Consider the following 16826-nt stretch of genomic DNA (forward strand, 5'->3'; position numbering starts at 1 on the left):
CAGCTGGTGGGGAAGTAGAGCTAAGTGGTGTCAATGCACATGTGGAAGCTGAGGAGGATGTCACCAAAGGGCTGCAGGTGAAAAAAGAGGAGGAAGACAAGAATAGATCCTTGTGAGGCAAGTAAGCATTACCCTTTTCTCCAAGCCTTCTGGTGCTTTCTTGATAGCAAGAAATGTGCTATAAAAATCCTACATCCTTTAGTGGCACGTAATGGGTAAATAACTCATGGCACAATACACAGGAACATCAGAAGCAGCTCCACTAAAGTTGTCATTATTTGTCACGTTCACTTCAACAATGACAGAATCTCACTGACTAGTAAATGCAAGTGTAAAAAACAGATTATATTCCTATAGCGTCTTATTGTACCACCTAAATCCCTAAAGCACTCCACATACAAATTATTTTGACTTACAGTGACTGCTAGTCAGTAAGAATTAAGTGAGACAAAAGCCATTTGTTTCAAAATCTGAAAGCAAGCCATTTGTATAACACAATTTACCAGAGTTAATTCACACACTACATCTAAATTAAGAAAACTGTAAAGCTGTCATAGGAGGTTCAGGCCAAAATTTGAAATGACTTGTGGCTCTTGCTGCCCACAGGGAAGGTATGGGGAAGTTGGTTATATAAGACCAGGTAACTGAGGGGTGGAGGGTGGTGGGATGGTGCTTTGAGAGACAGGGAGGAGAAAGATGCTACAACAAGTCAAGTGCTGCCTATATCATTGTTATTTATTACTAAATTCATACCAGCATGCATCAATGTGTTTACAATTTTGTCCTCACATTGAAGATAATGTCATTAAGATTTACCTTACGTTGTCATACCTCAGTGCCTAAAGTTCTGACCTTTGGAGCATTAGCTTTAGCTAGGGGTTCTTCTGAGATCAGCTTAGTTCAACTTATATTCAAATCTTGAATGGAAGGCTATAATTCCTGCCTTCAATGTTTTTTTGTTTGAAAAAAGCTGAATTAGTCATTCAAATTAAACAATTTTAGTAGAACAAGAGGTAATTTTAATTCAGATTCAACAACTTTGAGTTAAGAGTAGACTGTACTGCTATAACTACTACATGCCCACTAACTCAAGGACGGTAATGAGGATAAGTTTCCAGCCGACCTTGCATTACTCCCACTAGTTGCAAGATTCTTGTTGCTAAATGGCCTGGAAAGGAAGTCTAATATGTGGGAAATCAAACATATCATATTCAATAAAACAATTTCAAAAATGTTTATCTATCAGAAAACTCAAGACAATAATGCACTTCAGTGGGTTTGCCTTTCCTTCTCATTTTGAGTTTTCCTGGCCTTGAATAATATTAGATTTGCAGCTATCAGAAGGTTTATGAGTAATATAATAAAAAGTCCTGTCCTTTTACCAAATCATATGACAAGACGTGTTTCAGATTTAAAAATCTTTTGTCCTGACCATTCAAGAATAATTCAATTCTGATAACTTCTCTTTTGCCATGTACAGATAACAGTATCAGGGAGTTATTGACAATAATATAGAAATAAAGAGAAATACTTCACTACTTTGTATGTGGGGGTATTTGCAGTTTAATGATGAGGAAGCAATGTTAACAATTTTACCATCAGTGGAAGAATTCTGTAGTTTTCCACCACTAACCATTTCTAACCTTTTACTCTTTATACACAAGAAATACTGCACAGCATGCACGCACCGAAAATAATTACAGCTAATGCAACCTTTTGGGAATAATGTAAAATAAGATTCTAGAATGTCAAAAAGGAACAATACAAAATGTAAAAAATTCTGACCAATTGTTTATAGTACTTCCAGTCACACTGATGAGCAAAATTTCTTCAGGGAACATTTAAAAGATCTACAAAATAAACTGAGTTTTGTAGCAATTACTGATGTTCATGGCAAAGATGATTAAAACTCACTTACTTTGAGAAACAGAAAAGCATTCCCCCATAACCTATAATGGCAATGACTTCCAGAATGCTCAATCCTTCTTCCTCCTTTAGTAATTTTGATATTACCACAGCAGAGAACAGTAACATCAACAGCAGAGATGGCAAAGGTAACATGTATTTAATAGAGCACTACCTGCAGTAGCTCATAAATACTAAAGCTGTTAAGTTAACTTACATAGAAATGGCATGACAGTGATACATTGCAACCTCCTCAACCCTCACCCCATTTCCAGACCAACAAAATAACCCATGAAGCATAACCATGTTTAATAAGCCGAGGTACCTGCTGTAGCTGTTTAATCAAAGGCCTGTATAAACAAATATACTCCTATTAATATAGTGTTACATCTGCGTACAGCAAGAGGAAGTAAATCCATTATATCTGGATAAAACACTCTACATTTTCTTCAAACAAGTGTTTATAGAACTGAGCTTTGAACTTATTATTCAGTGCTTCAACAACCTCCCTGATTGTATTTAATTATGAACATAAATTTTGTAACATATGCAAAACTTGAGTAACATTAGTTACATAGGTTCAGCTCCAGATAATTTGTTAGAGCATAAATTGTGCAAAAATATTACTGTGTTTAGCTTGGATTAACTCAGCCTCTGTTTTTCAATGAAACACAGTTCAATAATGGCTGCCTTTTAATGAAGTCACAAATATCCCAAATATATTTGTAAATAATTATGTAAAAGGGGTTGGAATGCCCTGTATTTGAAGCTTCCAAAGTTCCAAGCAGCCTAAGCTCGAAAAGTCCAGCACATCAAGCTGAAACACTATATTCTGATTTCAGCTGAAGTGACGACCAAGACGTGCTGATCTATAGTCGGACCGTAACTGCACAAAGGCATGAAGGATGTTCTTGTCAAGATTAGTCAGATGCTCTCCAGAACAGACCTGCTTAAGGTTGTCAGGTGCTACTACCAGGAGATTACAGAGTGCATGTAGCGTGTCAAAAAGTTGCAACACCAGGGGAATCTGTAAGGAAAGGGAGAAAGTGCAATTAAATGAGTTGTAGTAAGTCTAGAGAGAACAAATCATATCGTTGCAGGGAAAAGACAGCTTTTATAATCTGAAGAATACAGAAGGCATATGCCAAATAGAGGAACAGTAGTTTGGGCAAGAAACTTTCCCTCCCTCTGCCCAAAAAATATCACCTGGAATTATTTGCTGGGAAATATAAACTTGTATAGATCTGGTGATGATTAAGCATGATTGAGAAATGCTAGCAAGAGTATAATGGAAAATGTATGACACGCATTATTTAAGTTCAGATGAATATAGTAGTGGATCTCTTGTTGAACTGTCATGATAAGTTAGAGGATGTTTTTTCCTTAAAAAAAGGGCAAAATATTATAATATGTAACACAGTGTATAATTCTGCTAATGAACTAATAACTGCATTGCATTCTTCAGATTATTGCTTGGACAGATACAGGTCAAACTGAGATTTACTTTCATTTTTAAAAGTCTCATTATTATGAAGTTAATAGCATCAAAGTTTGGTTGTTTGATCAGGAAACTTCGTACAGAAAAGCCCTGGCCAGTTTCAGGTTTTCATCTATAACAAGTGTGGCGTCAGGTGTGTTGATGTACTCTTTTTGAAAGCTGACTTGTGAAAGGCATTACAAAAAAATTTAAATGTTTCAATAGTCAAGTTTAAAATATATATTAAGTCGGCTTAAAATACGAAATAGAAACTGAATTGAAATAAAATGCTTTTTTCAAAGGTAAAAGCAAAGACTTCTACAAATTGGGTGTGGAGGAACAACATCCAACATCTTAATGCTCAAAGATCTCCACATGGTAACATATTCATCAGGCCAACGACCTTGCAATTTACAAAGTTAGGCGTTAGGCCAAGGTGGTTTCATATACTGAAGGTCAGGTTTGTTAAGGCAAGCTTAAATGTTTATGAAATAAAAACCAAATTAATGAAAAACATTAAATAGCTTTGTGTTTTGGATTTCATGGCAAGTAGAATAGATTACAAATGAACACAAATAGTTTTACAATAAATAATGGGAACAAATATCGTTTGAATGAAAGACAAAAAACTGCAGGTACTGGAAATCAAAACAAACAGAAAATGGTGGGTGAGTCAGCATCCATTGGTTTTTTAGCTATACCACCCATCATCCGGTCTGGCAATCCTTCAATTCTAAAAATGTCATCTTTGCTTTTAAATCCCTCCATGGCCTTGTCTCTCTCCATCTCTGCAAACATTTCCAGTCCCCCTCGATCTTTGTGGCTCCAATTCTGGCTTCTTACACATCCCTTGTTTTAACTGCTCCACCAATGGCAGTCGTACTTTCAGCTGTCTCATCTCAAACTCCAGAATTCTCTCTCTAAACCTCTTTCTCCTCCTTTAACATGCTCCATAAAACCCCATCTGTCCCAAAATCTCCTTATATGGCTTGTTGTGAAATTATATTTGATCCTGTCAAGCGCCCTGGGACATTTTACTAAGTTTAAGGCACAATATAATGCAACCTGTTGTTAGAAGTTCCATGAAAAAGTTGTACCTTAAATGTTAACTTGTTTATTCTCTCCACACATGTTGACTGACTTAGCGCAAACGACCAAAATTTTCTGCTACTTTATTTGAACAAGAAAACTCAAGCTTGAAACAGAGAAAAACTCAATATTTTCATTCTTTTTCATGAGACGTGGGGGTTACTGGCTAGGACAGCATTTTTATTGTCCATCACTAATTGCCTTGCGAAGGTAGTGGTAAGCCACCTTCATGAACCACTGCAGTTCATGTGGTGTAGGTACACCACAAGTGTTGTTAGGGAGTGGGTTCCAGGGTTTTCACCCAGTGACAGTGAAGGAACAGTAATATATTTCTAAAACAGGATGGTGTGCAGTTTGGAAGGGAACTTGCAGATGGTGTTGTTCCCATGCATCTGCAGCCCTTGTCCTTCTAGGTGGTAGAGGTACAGGTTTGAAAGGTGCTGTTGAAGGACCCTTGGGAAGTCGCTGCAATGCATTTTGTAGATGGTACACACGACTGCCAATGTGCATTGGTGGTGGAGGGTGTGAATTCAAGGTGGGAGATGGAATGCCAATCAAGTGGACTGCTTTGTCCTGGATGGTGTTGAGCTTCTTGAGTGTTGTTGGAGCTGCACTCATCCAGGCAAGTGGAGTGTATTCCATCACACTCCTGACTTGTGCCTTGTAGATGGTGGACAGGTTTTGGGGGGGTGGGGGGGGAGCTGGAGGAGGTGGTCAGGAGGTGAGTTACTCTGCACAAAATTTCCCAGCCTTTGACCTGCTCTTGTAGCCACAGTATTTATATGGCTAGTCCAGTTCAGTTTCTGGTCAGTGGTAACCCCCAGGATGTTGATAGTGGGCATTTCAGTGATGGTAATGTCATTGAATGTCAAGGGGCAATGGTTGGATATTCTCTCATTGGAGATGGTCATTGCCTGGCACTTGTGTGGCATGAATGTTACTTGCCACTTACCAACCCAAGCCTGAATGTTTTCCAGATTTTGCTGTATATGGACAGGGACTGCTTCAGTATCTGAGGAGTTACCAATGGTTCTGAACATTGTGCAATCATCCGCGAACATCCCCACTTCTGACTTCATGACAGAAGGAACATAACTGACAAGACAGCTGAAGATGGTTGGGCCTAGGACACTATCCTGAGGAACTCATGCAGTGATGTCCTGAGACTGAGGTAATTGACCTCCAACAACCACAACCATACAAAACATATGAATTAGGAGCAGGAATAGGTCACTCGGCCCCTCCAGCCTGCTCCGCCATTCAGTAAGATCATGGCTGACCTGGCTGTAACCTCCACTTCACATTCCTGCCTAACGTTTCATCCCTTTGTTTATCAAAAATCTATCTAGCTCTGCCTTAAAAATATTCAAAGACTCTGCCTCAACTGCCTTTTGAGGAAGAGAGTTCCAAAGACTCTCAACCCTCAGAAAAAAATTCTCCTCAGCTTTTTCTTAACCCTTATTTTTAAAAAGTGGTCCCCAGTTCTAGATTCTCCCACAAGAAGAAACATGGTGAGGCGGTGGCATAGTGGTATTGTCACTGGACTAGTACTCCAGAAACCTAGGGTAATGCTATGGGGAACTGGATTCAAATCCCACCACGGCAGATGGTGAAATTTTAATTCAATAAAAATCTGGAATGCGAGGGTCCATGAAACCACCTGGTTCACTAATGTCCTTTAGGGAAGGAAATCTGCCATCCTTACCTGTTCTGGCCTACATGTGTCTCCAGACCCACAGCAATGTGGTTGACTCTTAAATTCCCTCTGAACAAGGGTAGTTAGGGATGGGCAATAAATGCTGGCCTAGCCAGCAACGCCCACATCCCACGAACGAATAAAAAAACCTCTTCACATCCATAAGACCATAAGACATAAGAGCAGAAATTCGGCCCATCGAGTCTGCTCCACCATTCAATCATGGTTGATAAGTTTCTCAACCCCATTCTCCCGCCTTCTCCCCAAAACCTTTGATCCCCTTACCAATCAAGAATCTATCTCAGTCTTAAATACACTCAATGACATGGCCTCCACAGCTCTCTGTGGCAATGAATTCCATAGATTCACCATTCTCTGGCTAAAGAAGTTTCTCCTCATCTCTGTTCTAAAAGGTCTTCCCTTTACTCTGAGGCTGTGCCCTCAGGTCCTAGTCTCTCTTACTAATGGAAACATCTTCCCCACATCCACTCTATCCAGGCCTATTCTGTAAGTTTCAATCAGATCCCCCCATATCCTTCTAAACTCCATCGTGTATAGACCCAGAGTCCTCAAACGTTCCTCATATGTTAAGCCTTTCATCCCTGGGATCATTGTCGTGAACCTCCTCTGGACCCTCTCCAGAGCCAGCACATCCTTCCTGAGATACGGGGCCCAAAATTGCTCACAATATTCTAAATGTGGTCTGACCAGAGCCTTATAAAGCCTCAGCAGCACATCCCTGCTTTTATATTCTAGTCCTCTCGAAATAAATGCTAACATTGCATTTGCCTTCCTAACTAACGACTCAACCTGCAAGTTAACCTTAAGAGAATCCTGGACTAGGACTCCCAAGTCCTTTTGCACTCCAGATTTCTGAATTCTCTCCCCATTTAGAAAATAGTCTGTGCCTCTATTCTTCCTACCAAAGCGCATGACCTCACACTTCCCCACATTGTATTCCATCTGCCACTTCTTTGCCCATCCAATCTTTCACAACCCCTCAGAATCTTAAAGGCTTCACTTACTCTTCTAAACTCCAGTGGATATAAGCCTAACCTGTCCAACTTTTCCTCATAAGACAACCCTCCCATTCCTGGCATTAGTCTAGTGAACCTTCTCTGAACTGCTTCTAACACATTTACATATTTCCTTAAAAAAGGAGAGCAATACTGTACACTATACTCCAGATGTGGTCTCACCAGTCCCATGTACAATTGAAGCTTAACCTCCCTACTTTTATAATCAATTCCCCTCACAATAAACAATAACATTCTATTAACTATTCTAATTACTTGCAGATTAGTCTTTTGTGATTCATGCATTAGGACGCCCAGAATCTTCTGAATCTGAGCTCTGCAATCTCTCACCATTTAGACAATAAGCTTTTTTATTTTTCCTGCCAAAATGGACAATTTTAGATTTGCCAGAACTTTGCCCACTCATTTAACCTGTCATTTTGTAGCCTCCTTACATCATCTTCACAACTTACTTTGCTACCTATCTTTGTGTTGTCAGCAAATTTAGCAACCATACCTTCGGTCCCTTTATCTAAGTCATTTATCTACATTGTAAAAAGTTGAGACCCCACCACTGACCCCTGTAACACACCACTCGTTACACCCCGCCAACTAGGAAAAGACCCATTTTTGGTTACCTTCCATTTCCTGTTGGCCAGCTAATCTTCTATCCATACCAATATATTACCCCTTGCACCATAAGCTTTATTTTCTGCAATAACCTTTAATGTGGCACTGTATCAAATGCCTTCTGGAACTCCAAGTACAGTATATCCACTGGTTCCCCTTTATCCACAGCACATGTGATGCCTTCAAAGAACTCCAATAAATTAGTTAAACATGATTTCCCTCTCACAAAACCATGTTGGCTCTGCCTGATTGCCTTGAACTTTTAAGTGCCCTGCTATAATGTCTTTAATAATAGCTTCTAACATTTTCCCTATGACAGATGTTAAGCTAACTGGCCTGCCTGTAGTTTCCTGCTTTCTGTCTCCCTCCCTTTTGGAATAGAGGAGTTACATTCGCTATTTTCCAATCTAATGGAACCTTCCCAGAATCCAGGTAATTTTGGAAAATTAAAATCAACGCATCAACTATCTCACGAGCCATTTCTTTCAAGACCCTAGGATAAAGTCCATCAGGATCTGGGGATTTGTTGGCCCGCAGCGCCAACAATTTGCTCAATACCACTTCTCTGGTGATTGTAATTTTCCCGAGTTCCTCCCTCACTTCCATTTCCTGATTTACAGCTATTGCTGGGATGTTACTTGTATCCTCTATAGTGAAAACCAATACAAAGTACCTGCCCAATTCACCTGCCATCTCCTTATTTTCCATTATTAATTCTCCAGACTCACTTTCTATAGGACCAATGCTCATTTTTTAAAACTCTTTTCTTATTTAAAGATCCGTAAAATATCACATTATCAAACTTCATATTTCTAGCTAACTTCCTCTCACACTCTAATTTTTCGCTCCTTATTAATCTTGTCATTCTTTGCTGTTCTTTATATTCTGTCTAATCTTCTGACCTGCCACCCATCTTTATGCAATTATATGCTTTTTCTTTAAGTTTGATACTGTCTTTAACATTTTGTTAACTACAGATGGTAGGCCATCCCCTTGGAAGTTTCTTTCTCAATGGAATTTATCTATTCTGAAATATCCCTTTAGAAGTCTTCCTTTGTGCTGGTTATGACTCCAACAAGTGGAGAGTTTTCCCCGATTTCCATTGACTTCAGTTTTACTAGGGATCCTTGATGCCACACTCGGTCAAATGTAGCCTTGATGTCAAGAACAGTCACTCTCACCTCCCCTCGAGTTCAACTCTTTTGTTTATGTTTGGACAAAAGCTGTAATAAAGTCAGGAGCTGAGTGGCCCCAGCTAAATTCAAACCAAGCATCAGTGAGCAGCTTACTGTTGAGTAAGTGCTGCATGATAGCACTGTTGATGACACTTTCCATCACTTTGCTAAGATATTACATTCTATCCACTTTCCTGTATGCCTCAGAAACCTGGACAATAAAGAAAGATCTGTGGAAGAAAATAGAGGCCTTTGAAATGTGGATGCTAAGACATATGCTTAAAATTCCATGTATAGACCATAAGACAAATGCTTGAAATTGCAACAGCAAAAAGAACTCTAAAAAGTGACATCCAGAAACAATGTCAGTATTTCTGCCATGTGATCGGAGCTGAAAAGCTACAGTGATCTCTTCTATAAGGCAAAAGTGGAGGGCAGAAGAAAGAGGGGTCCACCTAGGCATAGCTCAATGACTGACATCACAGGGCTGTTGCATACGGGCATACGGGTGGAATTGAGAGGACGGTGCAAGACAGATGAGCATGGCATACCATGACAGCAGATCTCCTGGTAGGAGTAGCTTGTAGCTACAGGACAGGACAATTTGAATAAGTTACGTATCAGGCAAAAGTTTGTAAACTTAGAAAAAAATTAGCCATTAACTTTTCAGCAAATCTATACTTCTTTAGTTACACAGGGTTGCATTTCCCTCTGCTGTATTTACAATGGTTACAAAAATATACTATAATTAGAACAAAATAAAGCACTTAAATTCTTTTGATTCAATAATTCAAAATCCATACATAATTATCTCTTGTTCTTAGTAAGTCCCTAGCATCAGTCTGATATCTACGACCATCTGGCAATACAAGTACAGAGCTGCTTCAATTAATTTACTGAAAATGGGGCAGGTCTGTCTGATCCTCAATTTTGAATGTGGATTTGCTGAATGTCTGCATGGTTGCATTTAACTACTTTACATAAATGATTTCTTATGATTTTTAAGATACAAGCAAACAGGTGTTTGGATTAAAGGCTTAAGAGCAACCAAAATTTTAGGTGCTAATGTATATACTCTTAACTACATTGCATTACTCCTGACAAATTAGAAAGGACCCTGACAATTTAACATTATTCAGTAAAAGACAGGGCTGATGACCAAATTATTCAGCAATGAAAATTCGAATAAAATTAATAGAACACACATCGATATAAGTTAATATGGGAAAATTAAGGTATTCCAAAATGGAACACTTAGTTTAGTAGAGTGATGTTTACTATTAAAAGCAGCTTTTCTAATAAATTTGCATGTTGTCGGGGAGAGGGGAATTCTCCTCAAAAGTAAATTGGAAAGATTTAAAGGAGCCATTTTTGAAAATGAAAAGTTATGGTATTATATGCAACCTAATTTGCATTCAAAAGGATAAGAACATATTATATAATCAGCAAAAAGGCAGTACAAAGCACCAATAATACAAAGCCATGTTGAGACAATAGGTTAATATTAAGAGTGTATACAACACCTTAAATTCTTTGGCACACTTCCGGTATTCAGCTACATCACAGATAGCCAGCATGCCACCCATTGAACTGTAAGTATACTGCTGAAGGTGCTCATGAATAAGACGATGGAAGCGAACTCCAAATTCTGTCAGAACAGTATCCACATTCTTCCCATCCATCGAATTTCGATTTTTTTCCACTTGCTTTCCAACATAGCCACAGACTTTGACACAAGCCTACTCAAAAAGGTCAAAGTATAACATTAATACAGATTGTTATTATATTCTATTAGGTAACGAAAACTGGACATAGCATTCTATGCTAAATGTATTTGCTTCAAAATCGTATGGCAATAAAATATTCAATGCTTTTTTTAAAAATGGGTTTTAAGGGTAGTAAATACTAACAGATTAACTTTTAACTTGTAATGATTCTCGTTTACCTGTAGATCCCTAAAGAATCACTAATGAGCCAAATTAAGCTTTAATTTTTAAACCAAAATTTATGTATATCTATATTTCATTTTTAAACATTCAGCCTTCAGGGATAGGTACACAAACACTGGTATATAAAACATTCATCCCAAATTAACAAAGACTCGGGGAGCTGCCTTACAATCAGACTCCTGCTGGGATTTATCGCTTGATGTGTTTCTAAAGCAACTGCTCCTATGTAAGCAACAAAATTACTGAAAACCCTGGAAAAACATTGTCACTTCTATCTTGGGATCACTGCATAAGTTACAGTCTCTGATGTATATGCTGTTATTATTATTGTATGTAGACCAAAAGTAGACATTTCAATCCATTATCCCCAGCTAGGTGCATCAACCAATAATTTTATTTTTTATATAATGCATGTGACCCTCAGGGATTGTAACTGTAAAAAGTGCATTGGGTAATGCGCTTAACTAAGCCAGTACGAAATTGTGCATTTTGCAAATTCTAAATGTCCACAATTTGCAAATGAGAGTTCAGACTGTGAACAAGTAATGATTCAAGATTAAGTAATTTGCCTTCCCGCTAGGTGAAAATGGGAAGTAATGGCTACATCAGCTTCAGGGGAGATAAAAGTTCTGCAGCAACATGTGGTAAAAATCAAGTAGCTCAAACTAACCACATTAGGGCATGGCATTCAGAAATCTGGGCTTTCTGCGGTTGGTATCAGTGTGATTCATTCAGGGGAATCACAAAAGAAATTAATAATGTAGAAATTGCAACTCTTCCCAATTTTTCACCCAGGAGATGTCATGCCACCTACCGAGGGCTGCATTCTGACTGCAGTAACAGAAATGAAACTAATGCTGTACCTCTACAAGCCAACTACAGCTTGCCACACAAAGGAAAGATAATTTTTTCTGTCAATATTACTGTGGGATACTGAAGCAGGCCGAGGGGACTGTGTGTGTGGACGTTTGTGTGTGTGTCTAGTTTAATTAAACCGTAGACAGTCAGACTGCGAGGTTTGAATTATCAAAAGGGATTAAGTGTAAAACAGGCATTTGAAATGGGGATGGGGTAAGCTAGGATGAAGTCTCAGCAGATACAGTGTAAATGAAATTTGCATTTTTAGATAAGTTGAGAGGTTGCTTGATTTTCAAAGGGACATGATAAGGTGTTTACAACTGGTAGGATAAATAAGGCAAAGTTATTAAGTTTATTTTTCCCGGAAGTGCTGGCCATAATGAGAACATGAAAGATTTTCTTATTCTGGGAAAAGTAACTTCCAAAGAAAGGTAGGAACAATGGGATTTGCAGGTCAAAAGGGAGAAAATATATTTAAAGAAGGATGGAATGTTGTATGAGGTGTGGCCGCGTGAGATCTTGAAAGGTGCACTGTGTGTAATAGGCCTGTGGGAAAAAGCCTCTAGCTACCCTGGGGAAGTTTGCTGTTCCAGTAACCAAGGTTGTGTTAAAAGCCTTTAGAATTCCATTGTCAAATGAGAGGGAGAGAAGCTGTGAGATACCTCCTTCAGAGCAACAGTGGATGCTTGTGGTAATATTGCTGGATGTTTTACAGAATAAGAATCTATTTGGACTGTTGCCTGAAAGAGGTGCATAGTTAATTAAAAATCTTGTGGGAATGGTTATAAAACTAAATGTATCTGTGTAACTGTAATCTTGTGTGTTTAAGTTTTCTTTTAATAAATGTTTTAATTTAATCTTTAAAATCTCTGAAGGTGGTGGTGAACACATTATTTCTGACTTCAGTGTACAAGCCTTCTCGTAATAACTACGAATTGCAAAATCGTTGTGATAACATGGCTAAGTTTCCCTTTCGGATTTGGTCATCCTGGCAAATACCATCTGCCATATCATAACACACACTAAACTCCTCCAACCATCCTATACTACAGTCAGCAGCAGGCTTTTGAAAGCTATACATGAGAAAAAGCAAGCTAATTCTGTTATAACCATTGCCCCAAGACATGAGCAGCAGATATTCTACAAATTATAGGAAAGCTCCACTCCTTAATTCTTGATATAAATTAGCAATAATCTTTCCAGATAGTGCAATTAATATTGTATCCTTAAATGCAAACTATGCAACAAATTTTTGTCAATCCAACATACTGAGTGGGGAGTGTGATCAACACAGCATGACTTGTTTGGTTGACTTTTACCTTAGTCAGATAATCAAGTTTCAAATTCCATTGCAAGAACTGAGTACATTATACTGAGTACATAACTGAGTACAGTTCAACACCATGGGAAAATTACATCTTCTGGATGAGACACTAAAACAAAGCACATTGACATAACTAAGAGATTCTTTGGCACGTTTCAATGAGATGTTTTTCCAAGAGATGTAGCCAGCATTCTGCCTCAATTATTAAAAAGCAGGTTAACTTATTTGTTCTTTGCAGAATCTTCCTGTCTACAAATTGGCTGCCATGTTTTCTTGCATAAGTGATTGCACTTCACATCCAATAAATTACTTTTTTTGAAGTGCTTTGGAATGTCCCAAGTTTATAGGAAGTCACTATACAATGCAAGTTCTCTCTTTCTCACCGTAAAACTCAGAAAGCGAAATAAAAAACAGAGGCAAAAAAATAATAGAGATTCAGATTGAAAGCAGTAGCCATGGAGATAACTGATTACAGTAATTCCAGCACAATCATTTGGGACAATTAAGTGTAACATACAACACTTATATGTGCAATAAAATTCTGAGATGGTTTTCTGGGATATATGCGACGCACACTGTACAGCAGTTTGTGAATACATACATTAGTATACTGAATTAGTACGTTGTTTTCATCCTCTGGTTTGAAGTCTGTCTTTTTCTGTTCAACACTCAGGATGTGCTTCATATGTCCAATCATGCAATTCAATGTCCTTCACAGAACAAAATAGTTACTTTTATTGTGAGATACTGCAGTTGCTTTATTCTATGTTAGTATAGGTCTAGGCAATTTTAAAAATTGCAAAGAAATAATATGGTAATGTTACTGATATGTTGTAAATTTCAATATAAATTCTGTGTAAAAAGGGGTAACTTTTGAAATGTGTATCAATAATATTTGAAATCTTTAAACTGGTTACTACAGACTTCTACAATAACAAATCATACAATCGTACCAGAATTATTCCAGAGATGAGATGAATTCTGTGCTAGGCTAGCAGAGTCTGGTCTTGACTATTTTTATTAGTGATCCAGATGTAGAGGATAGATGTAGATGCTAGGGAGATTGTCTACAAGTTTGCAGATAAAACTAAGATTATGAATGTCAGAACTATATATGATGCTCAAATGTTCAAGGTGGATATTGAGAGATCGGGCTCCTCAGAAGCTGGTAAAGTGTAATGTTATGCATGTAGACTGGGTGAATGCTGCATTCTTCAAGAAAAAGCATTAAAGCTGGTGGATACCAATTCGCTTTGGAAACTTTTCAAGCAAAAGCTGGACCCATTTCTCACTGAGCAGAGATCACTTTGTACAAAACTATGCAGAATTATCAGGGCTAGAATGATGTCCTGGGCTGGTTTTGATTGTCTGAAAGGGTCACAGTGGAATTTCCTGGGTTTGCTTCCCCTAAATTGACCTGGGATTTTAAAATCTAGTTTTTCACCTCTCCCAGATCTCATGGTTTGGGGTGAGGCAGCAGTGTATGCATTGTGATTCACAAATTAACACAATTGAGTGGAACTGGTTGGATGGACCAGGGCAGTTACCGTCACTATTTTTCAAGCAAGGGCTACTTTAGCAAAAAACCTGCAGTGAGAGCGCCACAATGACTACTGAATTATAATTGCTTACCACTCCAGTAACTCATATGGGCCAAAAAAAATGACACCAACAGCTCAATATTCTATTTCTATGGTGGTTGCTATGGTAATGTAACTGTTACTATACAACGCACATACTTCGATATGCTATTGCCACACATTGTACCATGTGATAAAGTCACAATAGCTGCTTGAAATAAAGGTAAAGACTAAGACTGGCTTCTTCCAACAGAGTTTTATTTTTGGTCCATAAAACTCGACAGAGAGCTTGTCTCATCTGTTTTCTCTTCTATACATTTAAATGGGTACTTAGCTAGTTAACTGATAATTACCAATTGAACTCCTTGTGAGTTAACTATTTCCTTCCTCAACACCATGTGGTCAATGTGAAATGCAAAGAAGGCTGACTTTTTATCGGCTCAGAATACGTTTTTTTTTAATGTTAAAAGGAATATAATGCTGGATTGGGCTCCGGCTCACCGTGACCCTCTGGGGATAAAGCAGTTCCTGAAAATGGATGGAGTTGGGGAGCCACATTTAGTGTTGATGGGAGCCACCACTGGTTCAAGGGCCTTGCAATGAGGAACACTGGACTGGAGGGTCTTTTCCTGTCCATCATGTAAGAGGGTCTTCACTTATATGGAAAGAGAGAGAAGCTGGGATTGTCATTGGCACAGGGAAAGTTAAGATTTTAATAGGAATGTTCAATTTTAATGATGGGCTTTGATAAAGTAAATGAAGAGAAATTGTTCACTGACCCACCCGCCTGTGCAGAGAGGACACAGATTTCAAACAAATGGAAAAGGCCCAGTGGGAAGAGGTGATCTTTTTAAAAAAAGATTTAGGATTATAAATCTGGAATGCACTACCTGATAAGGTAGTGAAAGCAGGCTCAATATTAACTTTCAAAAGGAAAATGGATATATACTTGACAAAGAGAATTTGCAGGGCTATGGAGAAAAAGCAGGGAAGTGCAACTAATTGGATTGCTATTTCCAGCACAGGTACCATGGGCCGAATGATGTCTGTACAGTAAAATTTTATGATTCTACAACCCTTAAATTTACAAAACAGAGCTATGCCACTGCATCTAATTTAGGTATTGTCAAGGATTCAAAGGTACTCAACATTAGACCTTAATCCAAAAGTATTTTGCTCATATAAAGGGCTTTTTCAAAAAACCAGCAAGAAACTGGTGGAAATAAAACAAATGCTGAAATAAATGCTCAGTTAACATAATCTGGTCCCTTAATAGAATCAAAGCACTAGAGCGCATTTACTAGTTTACCATTGTGCTTACCCATACAAACATGTAATGCACTGTAATCAACCACATTAGTACCAGAGATTTTTCAGATAGTTAGATACTGTAGAACCTTCAAAACCTTAAATTAAAACACATTTACATTCTAAATGAAAACGTACCCAAAATTTCCAATTACCGAAACTTCAGAATCTCCCATTTGGATTAAAAGGCTTTCTACAGTACAAAAAATGAATTTTTATGTGGAGAAAAATGTTTATTGTGTTTAAGGATTAAGCAGCTTAATGATGACACTACACTGTTTAGTGAAAGGCTCTATCTAACAGATGTCTGATGGATGATTAACCAAACGATAATGAGATGCTGTATAGACAGATGAAAAACTGTGGGGTTTAATGACATCCCTGATATGGCATGTTGCAATGAATTTGTATTTACCTGTCAATCCCTGTATCCAGTTTAACTTCCATCTGTTCAATCACTTCCTTCTTCTTCTGCAGGCACTCAGTCAGTTTAGGAGAAGAGCTGCAGGTACAATTACAAATCAAATACTAACTTATTTTACTGTCCAAATTTTGAATGAGGGTAGCCTCTCAAATAGAAGGAGATGCTATGAGAAGAGCTGTTTTTGCAATTTACATGAAAAAAGATCTTTTTAGGATTTTTGAAGCCAACCAAAATCAATCATTTTCACAATGGAGAATTTGATAATTTACTCCATAAAGATTAGATTAAGATTCTACCAAAGACATGTTTTCAGGGTGAGGTCAGAATCAAAGTTATTGGTTTACAAATAATTAACATTGTAACTGGAATTTAGAATCAAGTTCCTGTTTCCCAGG

The 16826-nt window shown here is 38.0% G+C and overlaps 1 protein-coding gene across 1 annotated transcript in view; it reads right to left on the reverse strand.

The window, feature by feature from the left end:
• Positions 1 to 1539: 1539 nt before the first annotated feature.
• Positions 1540 to 16826, reverse strand: part of exoc5 (exocyst complex component 5) — an 85464-nt gene continuing 70177 nt past the window's right edge. The window contains exons 15-18 of the mRNA XM_078562691.1: positions 16423 to 16509; positions 13721 to 13829; positions 10512 to 10727; positions 1540 to 2932 (exon numbers count right to left, since the gene is read on the reverse strand). Of these exons, the coding sequence (XP_078418817.1) occupies positions 2744 to 2932; positions 10512 to 10727; positions 13721 to 13829; positions 16423 to 16509 (601 nt within the window). The 3' untranslated portion in view covers positions 1540 to 2743. The remainder of the gene's footprint in view (positions 2933 to 10511; positions 10728 to 13720; positions 13830 to 16422; positions 16510 to 16826) is intronic.

The sequence above is a fragment of the Cetorhinus maximus genome, chromosome 18 (genome assembly GCF_964194155.1).
Source record: "Cetorhinus maximus chromosome 18, sCetMax3.hap1.1, whole genome shotgun sequence".
NCBI classification, from domain to species: domain Eukaryota; kingdom Metazoa; phylum Chordata; class Chondrichthyes; order Lamniformes; family Cetorhinidae; genus Cetorhinus; species Cetorhinus maximus.